This window comes from Syngnathus typhle, linkage group LG9, assembly GCF_033458585.1.
Source record: "Syngnathus typhle isolate RoL2023-S1 ecotype Sweden linkage group LG9, RoL_Styp_1.0, whole genome shotgun sequence".
Lineage (NCBI taxonomy): Eukaryota > Metazoa > Chordata > Actinopteri > Syngnathiformes > Syngnathidae > Syngnathus > Syngnathus typhle.
Genome location: NC_083746.1, coordinates 2,106,169 through 2,127,205, shown reverse-complemented (window position 1 = coordinate 2,127,205; position 21,037 = coordinate 2,106,169). Strand labels below are relative to the sequence as shown.

The 21,037-nt window shown below is 47.2% G+C and overlaps 1 protein-coding gene across 4 annotated transcripts; it reads left to right on the top strand.

The window, feature by feature from the left end:
• The first annotated feature begins 342 nt into the window (after positions 1-342).
• map4k4 (mitogen-activated protein kinase kinase kinase kinase 4) lies at positions 343-20,990 on the top strand. Of its 4 annotated transcripts, none has more exons than XM_061286211.1 (32): positions 343-648; positions 896-961; positions 8,350-8,406; positions 9,513-9,638; positions 9,979-10,089; positions 10,166-10,256; positions 10,489-10,619; positions 10,698-10,752; positions 10,856-10,934; positions 11,007-11,182; positions 11,303-11,375; positions 11,881-12,091; positions 12,269-12,430; positions 12,505-12,591; positions 13,117-13,317; positions 13,647-13,790; positions 14,073-14,300; positions 14,727-14,836; positions 14,954-15,123; positions 15,229-15,317; positions 15,941-16,119; positions 16,333-16,450; positions 17,012-17,332; positions 17,939-18,053; positions 18,183-18,350; positions 18,471-18,614; positions 19,049-19,183; positions 19,263-19,363; positions 19,460-19,609; positions 19,676-19,835; positions 19,931-20,070; positions 20,256-20,990. In XM_061286211.1, exons 1-32 carry the CDS (start codon positions 592-594, stop codon positions 20,337-20,339), a joined length of 4,239 nt encoding a protein of 1,412 aa, XP_061142195.1. In that variant the 5' UTR covers positions 343-591; the 3' UTR covers positions 20,340-20,990. The 4 variants fall into 4 exon arrangements, with proteins under 4 accessions (XP_061142195.1, XP_061142194.1, XP_061142196.1 ...); XM_061286210.1 differs by having other exon boundaries at positions 15,938-16,119; XM_061286212.1 differs by lacking the exon at positions 14,073-14,300.
• Positions 20,991-21,037: the final 47 nt, after the last annotated feature.

Genomic DNA, 21,037 nt, shown 5'->3' with positions numbered 1-21,037 from the left:
ATGTATTCTACATATTTGGTAGTTGGTCTGCAAATGAAAAAAAAACTCCGCTTGAAACCAATGGCTGACTCTGCTTTTTCAGACATGTCATCAAGATACTAAAAAAACGGGGGTTGGGTTAATTTAATTTATTGTGGGTCTGTTCCTCCCTCAGAAACACTATATTTAGTGGCGTCACGAAAACGTTCCTTCACTCAGAACACTTGCATTAAGTGGCCACATGGGGTCAGTGTTGTCTCACTTAAGGTGGCAAGAATGATGTGCGAGGTTCCATTTTTCTATCTATCTGTCTGTCTGTTATCCAACATCCGGGTTCTCTCTGGATGAGGGAAGCAAGAGGGGGCGGGCTGATCAAGGGGATGCGGCCGGAGAGAGAGATGTTCAGCGCGGATTCCACTCTGGGCTCTCTCAGTCTAAGTCGGTATGTAGCGGGGACGGGACGGAGTCATTGAGAGAGCCGCGTATGGCGAGGATTTAACGCCACGAGAACAAGAATTGGCGATGAAACATTCTCCGTCGGCTTGAAGGACATTAAAAAAAAAACGCCATTTCGCCTATATTCGCCTGTTTTTTCCCCTCCTCGTTTTAAAAATGGCGAACGACTCTCCGGCCAAAAGCCTGGTGGATATCGACCTGGCATCCCTGCGGGTAAGTAGGAGGATTAAGAACACCTTTAATCCCGTGAATACAATTTAAATAAAACAATGAAACGATGTTTATTGGCGAGGTTGTAGCTAGCCTCCTCTTCTTTGTCTAATCCCCGCCGCTATATGTGTGTTTGTGTGTGTGTGAGGCCAAGTCCGAACGGGCGCCGCCGGCCTTGGCATCAAACACACCCTTTGCTCAATTACAGCTCCGTTAACTCAGCACTGGGCGCGCTTGTTTCGTCCCCTAGGATCCTGCTGGGATTTTTGAGCTGGTGGAAGTAGTCGGAAATGGCACCTATGGACAAGTATACAAGGTTAGTGTATGTGTGTGTGTGTCTCATCCACGCCCCAGTACGATTTGGCGTGCACGACCTCCATTTGCACTGATTTAAGAGATTCCATCCCCTTGACAGGCTACACAGCGCCATTTGCATGGGCGGTGTTTGTGCATTTGTCCTCGCCACAGTGCCCCTGAATGCCTCAGTGCTCCGTGATGGATGTAGACCCGCCCCTTTGTCGATACAGTGTCGATACACTGGTGTAGGATTTGATATCGTGATGTATCGTAATTGTTTTCACACTTAATATGTAAATCAATATCTTGGTAGTGGCCTATAGCGAGTGATTGATTAAAAAAAAAAGTTTATACCACTTTATTTTTGTGAAGTTGCTCAACTCATGTCAACATAGTTCCCTCACACCAAGATGCTATAAAATGGCAGCAAAGAACTACTTTTGTCTAAGTGGAATTCCTCAACTCACTTCATCTTAGTGTCTTTGTTGCCGCAAGCTGGTGACAAACCACGGCCCGTGTCAAAATAAGCCTCTCAACTCACTTCAAAGTAGTACCTTACCACCTAAATACTAAAAGTTGCATTGAGAATTGCATAAAACCTTTGAAATTTGTGCATTTAATGGACAAAATGGAAGAAAAACAAATCTTGGATGTTTTGGGATCCTCAGGATTCCGTGAGTCACACAATGTTTGTCTTTTTCTCGCCTCTTTGCACTCATCTGACCCAGAAACTCAGAAACGTGACAGGATGGGGAAAATATGGGAAAAATAAATATGAGGGGAAGCAGAAGTGGCAATTATACAGAAAAGTAACACGTCATCCAAGTAAGAACACCAGTCTCAAAAAAATGCGGTCTTATTTCCAGAGAACCATTGGGTGGTTTTTAATGCACACCCGGCAGGTGGTCTGGGAATCCCCCCCGCCCCCCACAACTCACCAAGGAACCCATTTAACATAGTTTATGACTTTTATCCCACACTAAATAGAAAAAGTAATTTTTTCATGACATGCTTGCGAGGAAGTAGCAAAACTGAGAAAGTTATCAACATGCTGCTGTTTAATACAAACAAAAAAGCAAATAAAAGAATGCTAATGCTAACTTCAGCAATGTATTGGCTACTCATGGCGACCTAATACTCAAATTATTTATGTTACTCCTTCCACACGGAGCAAAATGGTCTTTCACACAAAACACAGCAATGGCAGGGATATTGTAAGCTTTCACCCAGCAGCACAGCTTCCTGCTATAAATTCTAACAAAACAGATTTTTAATGCTACCCATTCACGCAAAGATACCAAAAAAAAAACGTAAGAAATAACATCACAGCCGTAAAATTGAAGGGCCATCTGCCCCTTTCACGCATAATCCAGCAAAAACAGGCATATTCAATTTTGATTAATTAGTTTTAGGATGTTTTGGAAAATGTGAAGCATGCCAGTAGATACAGTATATACCTACCAGACAGTATAATAATAGTTATTAGTTGTGTGGGAAAATCTACAAAACAGTGTAGTTACCTGGAGTCGCGCCAGGCTTGCTCTCAGACGTTCCGGCTATTCAAAGTGGGCTGTCGGTGGCGTCTGTTGTGACCTTTTCTCACAAAGGAAGTGAAGCCGCCGCCGCCACCACCACAACAACCTTTTTCTGCTCTTATCTTCCGTGACCTTTCAACTGTATAGCATCAAACAGGAAGTGGACTCTGCATAGAATCTAATGTTTTCGCTGAGCGAGTGGATAAATATTAGCTTAGCCATTAGCTCTCGTCAACGCCCCGCCTGTCTTTCCAAAACATTTTTGCAGGTCTGTTACTTGGCGACCAAGCAGCGACGAGTTTCTGTTGGCCAAATTTTCAGCTCACTAACGGGTAATGGTGCGAGTTGGGTAAAAGTTAGCTTTCTGTGTGTGTTGTTAAGACGTCTGGAGGAGTAGGATCCTGTCTGAGCTGTGAGTGGGACTGTTAATAAATGGGCGCTTAATCACGGCCTCCCCCCCATTCTACGAATAACACCCATCAGGGCTTATTACAGACCCCCACCCAACCCCAAGGCCTCATGCTACGTCTAGTCCAACTCCTTAGTGACAGTTGTTCATCCGTCTGAGCTGTTGTGTGTGTGTATTATGTGTACGAGGAACTCTACGGAGGCCATCTGCCGCTCATCATTTCATGGAGCTGGTTACCATGTATTGTTTATGAAAGCTAGGCTAATGCCAGCAACACATTGATTATGCCGATGCTAGTTAGTAGTATTTTTTGGGCCTTCGGTAAACTGGACTCTCAGCGTACAGTCTCCAAATGTTTTGAAGGGTCTGTGTACAGCTAGCATGTTAGGTATAGAGGCAGCCACGTTTGTAACGTCTTTGAATTCAGGGATTGTCATCACCATGCACAATCATAATGCACTGTTTATATGCCATTGTTGCCAAGGGTAGGCAGAAAGCAGATAAATCCGTGTTAACGTTACAAACCGCTAGATATCGTTTAATGACAGATGCTAAAGATGTGAACTTGCTTACTTTTCAATAGCTAGAGAGCTTCGCTAATACGCCAAATGGCCAACAAGCTAGCCTTGCCAGTTTTAGCAACTATAGCCAGCCATTTTGTTAATATGATTGATGGATCACTATTTCGTGAAGCTTAATATGTATCTTGAGTTTTAACATTGGCGATGCAAGATGCACGAGCAAAATATCTTTGTATCTACGCGGACTAGCTAACCAGGCTAACACTTGGTCATTCTTCATCAGCCATTCTTTTAACTTCATAGTATAAATACTAGCACTTTTACAATCATATTCTGTCGCTGGAGTGCTAATTTTAGTAAGGCTAGGTGCGTTCACAGCTATATATAGCTTTTAACGTATGCACACTTTTTTCCCTGGTTGCCATGGCAACGTACAGTCCCAACCCTAACCCACCGTATAGCTCATTTGCGTTGTGTAACCGGCGACCTCATTATTGTTCGCGTTTGTTTTCATCCACTTTGACTGGGCTGGTCCTGGTCAGTCACATGACCGCCAATCCTGCCATGCTAGTGGCCCCCGGTGCTCAGCCCCCCAGAGCAGCTGACCGCGACGCGGTCTTTCCATTGGAGCAGAGATTGCGAGAGCACAAACCCTCCTCCTGTCACCGGGCAGACTCTGCCGGCTTCCCGCCAGGTCTGGGCTGTCATGCTGAAGAAACTTCAGGCGAGTCTTTTGGTTGCCCTGGCAACGCGCGGCCCGACTCCTCCAACGAACGCCCACCAAGACCGCAAAGTTGAGGCATTGTTAATATTTAAGTGTGATGAGGCCCTTTCACACAAATACGCTGCAAAATGATTGCATCATTCAGGTTTATTTGTTATAATGGAGACTTTCTTCATGCAAATAGCATGAACTTTTGATCATTCATTTTTTTTCTTTGCTTGATATTCAATGAATTATTCTCATTCCCTAAATCGTTCTTTTTGCCGTGCGCGTTTATTGTGGTGGGAAAAATTCCCACCAACCTCCATGCTCGTGTTTACTTTTAAGCTTTCAGCATTTAGCCTCGTCCCCTTCCCCTCTCGCTGCAGGTTAAAACCTCGTCTATTTTTAGCATAGGGTGGCACGGCGGAATTGTGGGTCAGTATGTTGCGGGAGGGGCGGCGACGCCATCAAATGCGCATGCTGTCATTGCCTCCAAGGCCGGAAGAAATTGACTGACAGAATGTGGATGTGTTGCGTAAGCGCACAGTAATATTCTGCAAAGTAGCTGACGCTGTATAAAAGTGACACTGACTGCCACCATTTTGGGACGAGCAACAGCGGACAAGAACCCCGTTATCCGATCCTCGCCAGCTTTTTAGTATTTCCACCATGTTAATTACACCCGCCTCACCCTTCCTTCTCGCCGTCACTTGACCCTGTATTTACCCCCCCCCTCGAACCCCCTTATTACCCCTTATGCGATGAAAGTGCTCTCGTGGAACGTTCCGGGCGGTCCCCGCTATGCTGAGTGAATATAGGATGTATTTAGCCTCAATGTAAACGATGGTCGGCGACCGCCAGCTTCCTGTGTTGCGCGTCTTTGTGTGCGTTGGCATGTGTCTGCCAGCTGCTTCCCGTCGAAGATCTTTGATATCAAACTAAATGTTGAACAGCAACCAAAGACACGCAACGTAAAGTAGAAGGTCCTCAACGACACCAAATTTACGTGCGACTGCCAAATACGTGTTTTTTTTTCGTTCAGGCCAAACAAAAGTCCTTTTTTGTTATTCAAAGCCAAACGTTTGGCTGTGTGAAACCAAGCGTTACCGTAGCAACAGTACTGACCACAAAGCCGGCGTCATTGATATTTACGGGCGACATTCAAGCACCTTTGCTGACCGAGCCCTTCAAACTATGAGCTAAGACTTTGGAATTAAGTTTATTAAAGGCTTCTCTTGGACTTTTGATCTTATCATGGAGTGCATACGTTTTAGCAAAATGTTGTTACGGTACCTTCCAGACTTTTACTTGTAAAAATACAGCTGCCCAAAGTAGTGCCCTGACACAACGCACACACAACGGAGACACGCCTGACCACGCGGACGCACCGACTTGCTCCAGTGCTCACACGTGCCATCCAAACCAGAGACGTCCGACATGGCTGACTGCACTCGCGCACACACGGCTAATGATCCATCTGTTAGCATTAGCGGGATGTAGGAAAATGTGATAAGGCGCTTAATTGAATATAATATTTTTACAAACATCCAAGGCAATATAGTCGTCAATAAACATAATTTAGAAACAATTAAACAAAGGTCTTGAGGCGACTCATTCACAGATGCTAACGATCTAATTGAGTTAGCCGCCTAGCTTGACATCGCACCTCCCCTCTTAATTGAGATTGGCGCTGTTGACTTTAAGCAGATTCGACCGTCCGTGGATTAGTCAAATGTCGCTTGCATGGGGGAAGGGGATTTTGAGATTGGGGAGGGAGGGTGTAAATCTCCAAAACTACATTGAAACATATCTGTCGCTCTCGCTACATCAACTGGGTTGGGGACTCACTGCTGTCCCCGAAAAGTTGTGATCGCATCTCCTTTCACTTCCCCTTTTGTGTTGCATTTAATTAGCTGGCTGCTATTAGCCTCCATCCCGACATGTATCCTTGTCCCAGGCCACCGATCGTGACTGGCGAGCAGGATTTAATAGTGCGCTATCCCTGATTCGTATCTCCTCAACATCCCGGTCGACCGCCATCATCGCTAATGAGCCTCAGCCAGGCTTCCGATAGAGAGAAGAACTCCGCGCCACTAAAATTAGCCCGCTAGCTCGCTACGTTATGGAAAGTTGCACCCGCGGCCAGAATGTCGCCGCCGTACTACGATGGGATCTTATGACACCAAGTAAATCCCTCATCCCTGCTGCGCGTGTTGTCTTCTCTTGCATGACCTCAGCCCAGGAAGGGTTTGTTTGTTTCTTTAGGGGGAGCTTGTGTGGAGATATTTTATTCTTATTATTTTCCGACCAAATTGCTTTCTGAAGTGAGGGCTTGTGTTTGTATTTTTGTGTGTGTGTGTTTGTGTTGACATGGCTGCTTGCACCTGGCCTCTTGTCTATGATTCAAAGCCCAAAGGGGGCTCAATAAAGAAGACCTTGTCCCTCGAAAATCACTCAGTCGCACACACTCTCAGATGCCAGCGTGTGTGTGTGTGTGTGTTTGTTTTTAAAAACAAATGACACCACTGCCCTGGCATTTCCTTTGGCATCCGGCCCCACTTCCTGGTCTTCATCCTATCTGCATTAAATGGAGTACACACATTTTGTACATGCACACAAACAGTTGCCTTCGTTTGCGCTATTTTTTATATAATAGTTTTTTTTATCACCACTGTATATTGTATATTGTGTATATACTGTCCATATTTTTTTAATTATATATACATTTTACTCTTTTAAATCCTTTGCCCCCTTCCCCGCGTGTGTGTGTGTGTGTGTGTATATGTTAAATGTACTGCTGCCAACACAGGAGTTTCCCCATTGAGGGAATAATAAAGGATTATCTTATCTTAAACATGTCATTTCGCCATAGCATGACATCAGGCAGCGTATTGTGCCTTTTTTAAGGCAAATGCAAGAACTACAGTTAAACAAAAGAAAAGAAATCAACCAGTTTTATCCACTTCTTGCTTCGTCCTGCGTTTCGCATGAAGTCAACACTGTGGATTCTTAGCCGTTAGCACGTTGACAACTATGTGTAAAGTGACGATCGGGGAGGTTGCGGTCGGTTGAGCAAGCGTGAAGCGAAGGACTGTGAGTAAATCAATTCATGGACAGCTGCCCATGTGACCCTTTCAAGCCGCCACGCTGCTGACTGAGCGCTTTTTGTTCGCCGCCTGGCGACAACGCTTACGCACAGACTCGGTCTGTCTGTCTGTCTTTTTTATGACTGCAAGTCACTTCCAAGTTTGCTCTTGTTTTCGCCCTTTTGTTTTTCTCTTTGCTACCGATCACTTCATCAGGCACGTTTTCGTATTTGAAATACAGAGCACGATGGAAAATCCTATTTGCGCTTTTTTGGACCCAGGTTGCCATTTTAGCATAGCAACTTTTAGCATTCCCTGTCCTACCATTATTTTGTCTGTCCTTCCGTCTATGCCCGTCCTAACATCCGTCATAACACGGCCTAGCATTCAACTGAACACTTTGTCGCTGGTCCAATTGTCAGTAGGAACGTCCATCTTTGCGTCCTATTTAGCCACTGTCCTAATTTGCGTCCTCGCCAATTCTTGAGCATCCATCCCTGCACCTAAGGAACGTCCTTGTTCCCAGCGAACAAAGAAAGAAGAGGGGATGATGTCATGCCTCAAAAGTCGGAGTGTTTTATAATTATTACAGCCTGTGAAGTCACCGCACGGCGACATGAGCGCCCGTTCATTTCAAACAAGCAACGTTTTTTCTTTTTTCCATTGCAAGAGTTAGGATTGGCGTCGCTGCGTTTATTTTGGCTTTAACTTTATTCCGAACAGGCAGCAAGCCAGGCAAGGGCGCGTGTGTTTTGATGTGTCCACGTGTGTACGTGCGATGACGTAGCAGCAGTTTGCGCCATTTGTTATTTCTGCTCTTTGCTTGACTGTCCAAACTTAAATTTCGGCCTGCTTCTGTTTGTCGTTTTTCAGCGCTTTGCTAACTGTGCTGTTGTGAAATCGCACGTTTGCGGGCCGGCTTCTGTTGTCTTGTGATTCCTGATAATAAGTAGTCTTCCCATCTTGTGATCACAAAGTAAAGAAAAGCTTATTGATCCGCCTTGGCGTACCTTGTGAAGAAAATGTTTTTCCCGGTGTCCTCAAAACCAGATCGAAAGACAAAAGATTATCATGATTTTTAATCGTTTGTTTGTTTATTTATTTATTTTTTGCTGTTTGTTGACATTTTTTCCGCTCTTGCTCTTCACAGGGCCGACATGTCAAAACAGGACAGCTGGCGGCCATTAAGGTCATGGACGTCACAGAGGTGAGTCACATATTTCATTTGAATCCTTTATAAATTGTCGACGAATGCTTTTGATTAGACGGAGATGTTATGCTAAAATGTTGAACATCGGAATTGGGAAGATAGAAAAGGTGCCTGGGAGACGGCGCGGTTGTGTTTGTCTTTTGAACTTGACTGAATTTCATTTTGCTGTGTGTTTTGAGCACATCGGCATGCTCTGACCCACATTCCACTTCCTCTTCTATAACGGGACGGGAAGACACACACATGCGCGCAGAGTCCGACTAAAACACACTTGTGGTCGTATGCAGTTTCCAGCTGTGGGGCGTTTGTTTTTGTCGTCATGAGGGCTAAAACACAACACCAAGACAGTAGTGCTTATCTTGTCAATTTTTTTTTTTACTTCCTTGGAAAAGTTGATGAGAAGCGCCACAAAATCACATTCAATTATTTTTTTCACAGTAAATATAAATTAAAAAAACCATTCTTGACCTCTCCTCTGTGGCGAAGCAGAGCACTCAAATCAAAGGGAAGAAAATGGAGGCCACATTCATTGGCATGATTGAGCGTGTGATGTGCATGTGCACACGCACTAGGTGACATCATCACGACTCGACTCGAATGTGTCTGGTGTCCTTGGACGTGTATTCAACGAAGCGAGTCACGTGGCGTCTTCGCACCGCATAAGCGGAGGCCGACCGAGGTTAAAAGATGTCAGAAAATCAAACGACGACCTCGAATGTCGGGCGTCGAGGACTCCTCGGACAAGAATGAACGACATAAGCGGAATGTTGGCCTGCTGGGGAATGCTGCGGCTTCTTCCCGCACACCAAAACATGCACTTTAGTCATTCACATGACAACAGACAGGATAGAAATAGACACTTTTCTCCCCCAAAATGACAGATTGCATGCCCGCTCGCTAGTTGGCGACGTAGCCAAGCTCTGACGATGAATGACTGCACAGACGAATAAATAAACATCCATTTTTGGGCGAGATTTGTTCATTTCAGTTTCTTTATTATTGTTATTTTTACTTTAGATTTTGACCGATATATTCATCAAACAGAATTGAGCACCTGTCTTTCTCCTTCCGATGTTTGATCGCAATCTTTTCCTTAAACTCAGGACGAAGAGGAAGAAATCAAGCTGGAGATCAACATGCTGAAGAAATACTCGCACCACCGCAACATCGCCACTTACTACGGCGCCTTCATCAAGAAAAGTCCGCCTGGACACGATGACCAGCTATGGGTACATTTCTAATCCTACGAATCAAAACAACTAAAACCCCCCCCACACGTTCCATTTATTTATAGACATTGACGACTTTATTTTCAGACTTCCTGGAGCGGTCTCACTCTCGCTTCGAAATGTTTTGTTGCCTTTCCCCAGCTGTCGTAGTGGCGACCTCGTTTACGAGGCTCCCGCTAAACTGTCAATGCGCGTGTTTCACAATTGGACGTAACATGACATAGCTGAGGGATCAAAGCGGCCCTGTCCCACGCTGCCACACGGGTCTCTGCTTTGGCGCCGTCTTTCGGCACTCCCGGGCGCCCTCCGCCTCACGAAGCTTCCCTCATGTCTGTTCCAGCTGGTGATGGAGTTTTGCGGGGCTGGGTCCATCACGGACCTGGTGAAGAACACCAAAGGCAACACGCTGAAGGAGGACTGGATCGCTTACATCTCCAGGGAGATCCTCAGGGTCAGGAACCATTTTCTGTCTTTCTCTTTTTGTTTGTTTTCTTTGTCATTTTTATCGGGCATTTGTCCTTTCCCAGGGCTTAGCTCACCTTCATGCCCATCACGTCATCCATCGGGACATCAAGGGACAAAATGTGCTGCTGACGGAGAATGCTGAAGTCAAGCTGGGTACGGAAAAACGGCTTCATACATTATCACCTGGCTTTCCAACAATCCGAGTGAACCCCTACGTTAATGTGATCAACGTGTCAACTGAGATGGTTCCATGCTAACACGCCACCTGTTGCTATGCTAACATATAGTAGCAACATGAGTCCATGTTGTTGTCTTGTATATTAAGACCAATTATGCTATCCGAATGCTAACGTGTTAACAAATGTCGACTTTCCCACCGCCTCAGTGGATTTTGGCGTTAGCGCTCAGCTGGACCGAACGGTCGGCCGTCGGAATACCTTCATCGGAACGCCGTATTGGATGGCTCCAGAAGTCATTGCTTGTGACGAAAACCCGGACGCCACTTACGACTACCGGGTACGCACCCCCGCCGTAGACAGAATGCCCTAAACTTCAATTTGCTAGATTTTTTTTTTTGTTCTTTCTTTCCTCCAGAGCGATTTGTGGTCTTGCGGAATCACAGCCATCGAGATGGCGGAAGGGGCTCCACGTAAGTCATAAAAGGCAGCTAGCCACTCTCTCTTTGGAAAAAGCGGTCCAAGATAGACAGCAGTTAAGAACTTGGTCTAATTTTCTCCGGTGTTTTTCCACAGCGTTGTGCGACATGCATCCCATGAGGGCGCTCTTCCTCATCCCCAGAAATCCTCCTCCAAGACTCAAGTCCAAAAAATGGTGTGCCTCTTTTCATTCTTTAAACTGAAAATGAAATGAACCGAAATGGTGACCGGACGACTCTGCTCACAGGTCCAAGAAGTTCTTCAGCTTCATCGAGGGCTGCCTGGTGAAGAACTACACGCAGCGGCCCCCCACCGAGCAGCTGCTCAAGCACCCCTTTATCAGGGACCAGCCCAACGAGCGGCAAGTGCGCATCCAGCTCAAGGACCACATCGACCGCACCAAAAAGAAAAGAGGCGAGAAGGGTGAGAAGAATTTAAAAAAAAAAATACACATAGACAGAAAGACTGTCAGACTCTTTGTCCAAAGACAAATGCATTGTCCAAAGACGTGTTAATATTGTTACCCCCGCATGTTCTTGGCAGATGAGACCGAGTATGAATATAGTGGCAGTGAAGAAGAGGAGGAAGAAGCATCAGAGCAAGAAGGAGAGCCGAGGTAAGAGGATCTGATTCTGACTGAAACGACTGCTAGACCTTTTGTCTGAGCACTGGCGAAATGGACAGTGCAAAACATTTGCGTTTTTAGTCATAGCGCCGAGGCGAGAGAGTGGCGGCCAAATTTGATGACTCATGATAAACTACGAAACTCAAATAATGTTTTCAGTATGAAGCCCCTGAAGCCAGTTTCACCTAGCAACGTGAACTTCAGTAGACATGTCTGTCATTTGGTATTTTAGTTCATTTCTACTATTTTCAGGGGTTCTTTGAATTAAAAAAAAAAAATCAGCTCTACTTAAAAACTTTATGGCCATCATGAGTCAATCCATTTTGTGGTCCTGGTGATTTCCAGGGGTCCAATGAATATTTTGAAAATTCTTCGCGAAGCGACCATTTCCAGATCAACTTGGCCTGGAGATTTTGCCTAATTTACAGACAATGATAAAGTTTTAGAACTGGCGGTGAATTGGAATTGTTCTCTCTTCATTGCGGTGGCTTGGCAGCTCCATCGTCAACGTGCCGGGAGAGTCGACGCTGCGTCGGGATTTCATCCGTCTGCAGCAGGAGAACAAGGAGCGCTCGGAGGCGATGCGCCGCCAGCAGCTCCTGCAGGAGCAGCAGATGCGAGAGCAGGAGGAGTACAAGCGCCAGCTGCTGGCCGAGAGGCAGAAGCGCATCGAACAGCAGAAGGAGCAGCGGCGGCGGCTGGAAGAGGTTAGCCAACGCACGACATTTTGTTTGAACTCAAAATTACGACAACAAAAAAAAAACTCAACATCTTAACTGTACTCAAGCAGTCATTTTTTCGCATACCACGAGAGGGAGCTTGTGTAAAACTGAGGATTAATCACCACCCAGATTTGTTTTCGACAAATTTCCGATTTCCCACAGCAACAACGTCGCGAGCGCGAGTTGCGTCGTCAGCAGGAGCGCGAGCAAAGGCGGCGCGAGCAGGACGACAAACGGCGAGCCGACGAGTTGGAACGTCGCCGCAAGGAGGAGGACGAGCGGCGGCGGGCCGAGGAGGAAAAGCGGCGGGCCGACAGGGAGCAGGTACGAAGACTCTTGTAAAATGGCCGACGGTTAACCTCGCCGTACTCACGTTAGCGCCTCCTGTGGGTGGGCAGGAGTACATCAGACGGCAGCTGGAGGAGGAGCAGAGGCACCTGGAGATCCTGCAGCAGCAGCTCCTACACGAGCAGGCCATGCTGCTGGTGAGTCGCACTTTATTAACATTTTTAAAACCGTGTATTCTGATTGATGTCCACTTTATGAAAAACGATGACTTCTTTTCACCATTTTACTGTCGCTGGCTCATTTAAAACAAATCTTTTCAAACATTCATCCTCCCTATTTGACAACTTTTGAGCGTGTCAGTGAAACAAGAAAAAAAAAAACGACGAGTTACTTCCTCTCGAGTCAGCTTTGATATTTTTGGAGACGTCAGGGGAGTCGTTACCGGTGGGGGTCGGCAAGGGCTTTCCCAGACTTGGTTGAGAGCCCCTCGGCGATGATGTCACCAGGAAGTCAGTCATCCCGCAGGAAAGGCTTCTCCGTCTTTTCATTCCAGATGTTGCTGAGCTTAAGTCGTCTTAGTCGTAGTAGGATGACTTAAGAGGAGCTCGCTCGTGATGTAGTCATTACGTGACGCAGAGGTTGGGAAGGAAGCGAAAGATAGTTGCCCATCATGCAGCTCTGTAACGTTGCGGAACATTCTTTGGCTCGATGTTGCCACCCAGGAGTACAAATGGCGAGAGCTGGAGGAGCAGCGGCAAGCCCAAAACCTCCAGAAGCAGCTTCAGCAGCAGCAGGCCTACCTGCTGTCCCTGCAGCAACAGCAGAACCTGGACCCCAGTAGCCCTAAATGCACTCTTAAAAACCCAGAGCTCAACACGGAAGCGGAAAAGATAAGGGTGACTGAATCCGAGTCGCTCGCAGAGGTGAAAATGCTCAAAGTGACGTCAGGATGAAGCTTTCCTTTTTTTTTTTTTTGGCTTGGGTTGTGCTACTGGTGCTGCCGCTGCTGCTGGTGTGGGAGCTAATGCTAACTATTAACAAGGCTAATTCATGACTTGGGTGTTTGTTTTTTCTTGTGTGCCGGACAGTAGTGGAAAGTCTCATCCGTATTTACAGTGAAACTCCTTTCTAAATTGGATCCTAATGGTGTGCTGGAATAAACCATCTCTGCTCTTGGGACGAGGGTGGACTAACAAATGATTTATAATCTCTTCAAATTGATGCCGATGCTTCCGGTTTGTTTCTTCTCTAGGCTGACGAGCGCTACCGGAAGAACATTCAAGGGTCTCCTCAGTCGGCCCAGACCAAAGCGCCTGTGCCGCCTGTGCCGCCACGGTCCGAGTCGTCTTACCCCAACGGGAACGCCGAGGCCATGCACCGACCTGTGGAGGCACAGGTAACAAAAAAAACACAACTTCACTGGAATATCTATGTCGTGGAGTTTCCGTCTTTTGTTTGGCTTTTTGTCACTTGAAACTGTCAGCCTCACCTTTTGCTCTTTCAGCTTCTGCTCCTCTTCTTGATGTTTGCGGATCCACAACAATGCGACCCCATTCCTTCTAACCTATTTGCTGCTTTTCTAAACTTCTTCTTTCTCCCCCGAACAAGATCCAAGGACAACTTTTCTGGAAGCTTCCGCATGCTTAGTCTTCCCACCAAATGTTTTGTTTGTGTCAAGGTGCGGGCCCTTAAAAGCGGTGGTGGCGTCGCGCCGCAGCCGCCCGCTAGCGCCGTGTGTCGCTCGCACTCCTTCAGCGAGCCTCACCGTCACCCTCCATCTTCATCATCCTCATCGTCACCCTCCTCCTCATTGGCGTCACCGCACGCACGCACTGACGCGCAAGCCCACCCTCAGACTAGACCCCATCAAGCGGTAACCCCTCCTTCTGCAGAAGTACCACCCAGGGTAAGCACAGGACAGATGTAGTGTAAAAAGCGCACTCGTGGAATGGCTAATAGTTGCATTCCACGTTGCTTTAGAGAAGTAAATAAAAATCACCCAATCAGTGGGTGATGATGCATAGTTGCATTTTGTTACAAATAAAATAGATCTGAATAAATAATCATGAGATGAATACATTCCATCAAAAAGCAAGCGTTCATTTAAAAAGGGTATGGAAAACGGTTAAAAAAAAAATCCTTGACTTGTCCTGGTTGGCAGCAGCTCCACTAACTGGCCTGACTTTTCTCCCGCACGGCTTTCCTTGCATCATTTGCGGACTACAAACACGGCGGCTCACGCCGAGCCGCTTTGATATAAGTGGGATATCTTGTTGCTTCCTCGGGCATTGATGTGAGGATGAAAACGGCAAATGCTTTCGTCACAAAAAAGGTACCCGTCAGGACGACGTCCCGCTCGCCGGTGTTGCCGAGGCGAAGTTCGCCTCATCGCCACGGCAACGCGCCGCACGCCGGCCCTGCTGTCAACCGCAACGCCGGCAGGTAACGAACAGGTCTTTGTGGAAACTCTGAAATCAACAGAGGGACTAGAAATAATCCACAGGGTGCTCCAGCGTACGCGAGCAACTGTGACCCGTGCGTTGTCTCCTGGCCGTACAGTGCGGCCGAGCCTCGGCTGTTGTGGGAACGCGTGGAGAAGATGCTTCCCAGGTCTTCCGGAAGCGGGAGTGGCAGCAGCGGAGGCTCCAGCGCAGGCTCCGGTTCCTCCAGCAGCTCGTCCAGCAACTCCAGCTCGCAGGCTGGCTCTGGAGAAAGGTTCAGGGCCCGCTGTGAGTGCTAACAACACACGTGTGCTGATGCTACAAAATGACCCAAAAAAGTCAACATGGACTTTTTTTCTCCCCCCCCCTCCGCGCCTCGTTCCGTCACACCAGCCTCCTCCAAATCTGAGGGCTCGCCCCTCCAGAGGCCGGAGAACGCAGGGAAAAAAACAGAGGAGAGGCCGAGGCCCGGAAGACCAGCGGTGAGCGAGGGGCTAGCCGACCTAGAGCTAGAGCACGTAGATCGAGCAGCGCTCTTTTCCTCCCCACTAATAACAAGAAACCCGTTGGACTGTCTGTCCTGTGCTTGGCTCTCGTCTTCTGTAACTTTTTTACCATGTGTCAATTCCGAGCGATTTTTCAACTTCTAGTGCTCTTTGGCCTTTGTTCAAAGTTGACAAAAGGTAGAAATTGCTCTTCTAGCATTTTAGGGAATTTATCGCAATTTATCAAATTCTTACAATCCCAACTTTTAGTGATTTTTTTTTTTTTCTTTTTTTTTTATCACCATAAGTCAGCTAGTCGATATTTTACCATGTGTCAACTTTGAGAAATGTCCTTCTCCCGCCTGACACTTTGAAGTGTTTGTCTTCTGCCTGTCAACTTGCTGCATTGTTCTTTTGGCCGATTTTAACCGTGTGTCGACTTCTAACGCTTTTCTCAGTGTCCGGAATCGCTTGTTAACTTTGCCTCTCACAGCTCTGCCTCTTCATCTTCTGGCTTCCTGCCTTGGAGTAACCCCGCTTCCTGTCTAACGACTTCTGTTTCCTGCTAATTGAATCTAAAACTTGAACCTCTCTTTTGTTTTGTTTTTCTAACCCAGCAGGACCTGACCGCGCTCGCCAAGGAACTCCGTGCAGTGGACGACGTCCGCCCCCCCAACAAGGTGACGGACTACTCGTCTTCCAGCGACGATTCGGATACCACGGATGATGATGACGACGAGGAGGTGGACCAGGAAGGCGGCGACGAGTCCACCTCGGGCCCGGAGGACTCCCGAGCTGTGTATGTGTGCCACGTATTTTAGACCAGCACTGAGAATATCTGATTTACCGCTCTATTTTTTTATTTGTGACACGACACCATTTCGACTTAGGTGCTTTCATATTGTCATTAGTCACTCAAAATTGCACTATGACTTACTTGGGACATTATTGACGACACCTCGTGTGGCCCATTTCTAGTCGCTACTATTTATTGTCTCCTCCTCCCGGGCAGGTCGTCCCGGCTGAGTAACGGCGAGACAGAGTCGGTGAAGACGATGATCGTCCATGATGAGGGCGAAAGCGACGCGGGCTCCACGCCATGCAAAGACAGTACCTTGGTAGTCCGACAGGTATCCGCGGCCAAAACCATTCGGCGCATGCTTCATGTTTGCATCACCTCGTTTAGTTTTGGAGGAGTCTTTTTTTTTTACACATTTGTTCATTGCGCACTTCCCCTGGTGTCCTGCTTCATGTTTGCATGCTTGTGTGGATTGTCTTGGTCTACGTTCATTCATGCTTTATTGTTGCAGTTATGGGATTATTTTATTTCCTTGAGCAAGACACTGAACCCTAAATTGCCTCTAGTTTGGCAATCACTGTTCTCAATGACCTTACCTGTTTAAATAAAAACAATATCATTCTAGTTAAAAATGAAACCTCTTGTAGAGTTAGCTAGTAATTTGCACCAGCCTTTACTCTTCCAGGGTTAGGACCTTAACGTTAAGTGCCAGAACGGATGTTACTAACCATTTAATGTAATCTGCATTGTTATTTTCTTTTTTTAACATTAACTTGGCCTTTTGTCCCGCCTGTAGGGTAGCCACCATAGCGTAGCTAACACCTTCCCTCCCCCCGAGCTGCTCCGTAACGCGTGTAGCGGCAAAGTGGTGTACCCCTCTTTCTACTTCCAGAGCGAGCACAAAAAGAGGCCTGCCGGCTCGGCATCCAGCCCCGGCCTCGCCCAGCACACCGCCACCCCACTTCATCACCAACACAATCACTTCCAACAGCACCATCATCCCCACCCCCACCACCACCATCATCAGCAGCAGCAGCAGGCCGAACGGAACGGCTTTGCCGGCCGCATCCACCTCCTGCCGGACCTGATCCAGCAGAGCCATCATTCCTCCCCTTCCTCCTCCCCATCCTCCCCGTCCTCCACCTCCTCCGGTCTGGCCAGTCCCATCGCTTCCCCCCAAAGCCCCCTGGACAAGCTGGCCCTCCTCATCGAGGTACGGAACCGCTTTAGCCAACTGTTGGGGCCGATAAGATTGTGTTTGCGCCGTGACCTCAGCAACATGCAATCGCATTTAGTCATGCTAACCAAATTGTCATGGAAAAGGTTCATATGCAACTTTAGCAAGAATGAGTCGCCTGTAATGATTCATATTTGGTCTTGTAACATTCCCCCCTTTATTCTTAGAATAGTACTCTTTGTTCAATCACCTTTTTTTTTTTTCTTACATTTTATTTTGGTTAAAATTAGACATAAATTCCAAAAGTGCACTTAATAAACTGACTCCTGTACAATATCCCTCATAGCCATCAATATGAGGCACAGGGGGGCAGATTTGTGGTGAGTTTCAATCAACATTTAATTGATGTCCAAATATTGTCACAGTCTACAGAAGGAAGAGGATAAGTAATATGTGTCCACCATTTTGTCCAAATCCACCATTTTGTTTGTACTCCTTGGAATGAACCGTTGTGTTGTGTATGCATGCGCCGGCAGCCTGATCATTTTACTTTTTTTTTTTTTACTTTATTATTGTCTTAAGAAGTTGTCATGTTGAAATGACTTTTTTTTTTTATCTTTTGTGCGTGCGCGCCCCCTGCAGAGTCAATCGAGCAACAACATGCAGAAACACAAGTCGTCGTCGTCGTTCACGCCGTTCATCGACCCGCGTCTGCTGCAGGTGTCGCCCTCGGCGGGCAGCGCCCTCAACAACGTCGGTAAGTTTGGAAACGGCAGAATGAAGATGATTTTTTTGTTGTTGTTCTCCCACATTGCGACTCGGTTCTGCCTTCATGCTTCAAACGTGTTATTTAAAGCGGCTTTCCACATCATCTGTCTTTTTTTAGGCTACGGCAACGACGCTCGATTGGCGGAGGCGCTGCGGGCGGACGCGTCGCGCAAAGGTTCCGTCGTCAACGTGAACCCGGTCAACACGCGCCCGCAGAGCGACACGCCTGAGATCCGCAAGTACAAGAAGAGGTTCAACTCGGAGATCTTGTGCGCGGCGCTCTGGGGTGAGAAGATGACTTGGAACTCTTCATTTTTTCTTGTATTATGATTTTTTTTTTTTCCTCCGTGGCAATGTTACCTTGTATCCTATTTAATTTGGGTCATGCTATTTTGTAACATTTCAGGGGTGAACTTGCTGGTGGGCACCGAGAGCGGGCTGATGCTTTTGGACCGCAGCGGTCAGGGCAAAGTTTACCCTCTTATCAACCGAAGGCGTTTCCAGCAAATGGACGTGCTGGAGGGACTCAATGTCCTCGTCACCATATCAGGTACACAAACAACACGCATGTTTCGTTGGCATCCTTCGAGTGCGGTGTGACAACACACAGTTAGGATGTTGGGTCAATAATCGTCTGGCAGTGATGGCGTCACGTAACTTGCGCTCCCATCATGGAAGAAACCCAAATGCTCGGTGGTAGAGAAGTGTGCACGTCAAGGAAGCTTTCATCACTGTCGCCAGTGTGTCGCATGTTGTTGTTGTAATGCGCGCTTGGGAGTGGCATAGGCCACATTTTGTCGAAATGTTGATGTTGTGTGACAGATCTCACCATCTAGCAGTTTTTTTGTAAGTTAAAAAAAAGGTCGGAATATTTTTACTTCCCCCACCCCCCCCCCCAGGTAAAGTTAGAACTTTTCCTCTCAAAATGACAATTACATTTTCCCCATAAAATTATGAGTCCTATTTTTTGTGAATGTCGTTCAGGTAAGAAGAACAAGCTGCGCGTTTACTACTTGTCGTGGCTCCGGAACAAGATTCTACACAACGACCCCGAGGTGGAGAAAAAACAAGGCTGGACCACCGTGGGCGACCTGGAAGGTTGCGTCCACTACAAAGTCGGTCAGTCCCACAAGCCTCAACCAAGTGTCGGTCAGGTCCACGTTTTTCTCCGTTCTTGACTTTTCACTGTGACCCGCAGTTAAATACGAGAGGATCAAGTTCTTGGTTTTGGCCTTGAAGAACTCTGTGGAGGTCTACGCGTGGGCGCCTAAACCTTACCACAAGTTCATGGCCTTCAAGGTGAGAAGTTGATTCCATACTTCTCAAATTGTTACTGTTGTCCTTTGTGGAGGTCATTCTTCAAAAACGTTCTATGTTTAATGCGGTGTGCTCCAGTCTTTTGGCGAGCTGGTCCACAAGCCTCTGTTGGTGGACTTGACAGTTGAGGAGGGGCAGAGGTTGAAGGTGATCTACGGCTCGTGCTCAGGCTTCCACGCCGTGGACGTGGACTCCGGGGCGGTCTACGACATCTACCTGCCGACTCACGTAAGAAAAAAAGTTCCCCCTCTCGATGAACGAGGCGGAGTGACACGGATGCTTTGCTCTGCGTAGATCCAAACGCACATCCAATCTCACGCCATCATCATCCTGCCCAATACGGACGGCATTGAGCTGCTGGTTTGCTACGAGGACGAGGGCGTTTACGTCAACACCTACGGACGCATCACCAAGGATGTGGTGCTGCAGTGGGGGGAGATGCCCACCTCCGTCGGTGAGACTGTTGAATTTCTGCATTCTCCAAAACTCCTTTTTTTTAGTGTTAGAATGTGTTACTTGATGCAGATGTTTTTTTTTTTTTTTTTGCAGCCTACATCCGCTCCAACCAGATTATGGGCTGGGGCGAGAAAGCCATCGAGATCCGCTCGGTGGAAACGGGCCACCTAGACGGTGTTTTCATGCACAAGAGGGCCCAGAGACTCAAGTTCCTATGCGAGAGGAATGACAAGGTGAGAGGGGCAAAGGTTCTTCAATCACCCCACACCCACATCCGCCTGCATTATACTGGGACCAGGAAGAACAATTCACGAGAGCCAGCCCCTCCATCAAGAATGTCCAGTCACCATACCGAATCTGGGCACTTCCGAAATGTACTTTCATGTTGCGTTAATAAGTCATGCGTGTTTGGCCTCAGGTGTTCTTCGCCTCGGTGCGGTCCGGAGGCTCCAGTCAGGTCTACTTCATGACGCTGGGCCGAAGCAATCTTCTCAGCTGGTAGAGGTCTTCCTCTTCTTCCTCCTCTAATTCCTCTTCCTCCTGCTCCTCCGCCTGGCCTTCGCTAACACTGGATCTCAGAAGCCGACCACCTCGACAGCCGCAAACCCCACTGGACCGCAACCGGACTCTCGGACGAGGACTCCACCCACATGACAGGAGGAAGGAGTCAAATGTGAATTCTGGAAGAAGGAAATCCCCCCCTCCCCGCAAAAAAGTTTCCTGGTGCTCGTCATCGTCGTCCTCGTGGTTTCTCCTGGACTTTGAACGTCTTCTAACCGCCGGAAAAGTTTTAACCAGTCCGTGAATGTGTGTCAGTGTTCTCGTGTGACTGGGATGATGGATGGTGATGAAGGTGATGATGATCATGAAGTCATGGTGATGCGCAAAGTAGGCAGGGACAAAGGGCAAGAAAGGACAAAACAAAGTATTTTTCTTCATCCTCACACACACACACACGAGCGTGAATCTTTGTGTTACCTTATTTTATTTGTTTTTATTATTAATAATATTAATATGATTATTTTCCAACGCACATTGACCCCCTTACCCCACTGTCTTGCTTGCTTCCACCCACAGAGGGCGACATGCTATCTGCGCAGAATGTGTGCATACCAAAAAAGAAGTCAATAAAGTTGTGTATGTACAAAAACTATATTATTAATATTTGTGGAGGATGTTTTTATAAAGCATGAGATGATG

Bases quoted from the DNA above. Each gene is read 5' to 3' on its own strand.
- map4k4 (XM_061286210.1), top strand. From the start codon at position 592: ATGGCGAACGACTCTCCGGCCAAAAGCCTGGTGGATATCGACCTGGCA. The intron at 8,407-9,512 runs GTGAGTCACATA...CCTTAAACTCAG, and splicing joins AGGTCATGGACGTCACAGAG to GACGAAGAGGAAGAAATCAA. The intron at 10,257-10,488 runs GTACGGAAAAAC...CCACCGCCTCAG, and splicing joins GAATGCTGAAGTCAAGCTGG to TGGATTTTGGCGTTAGCGCT.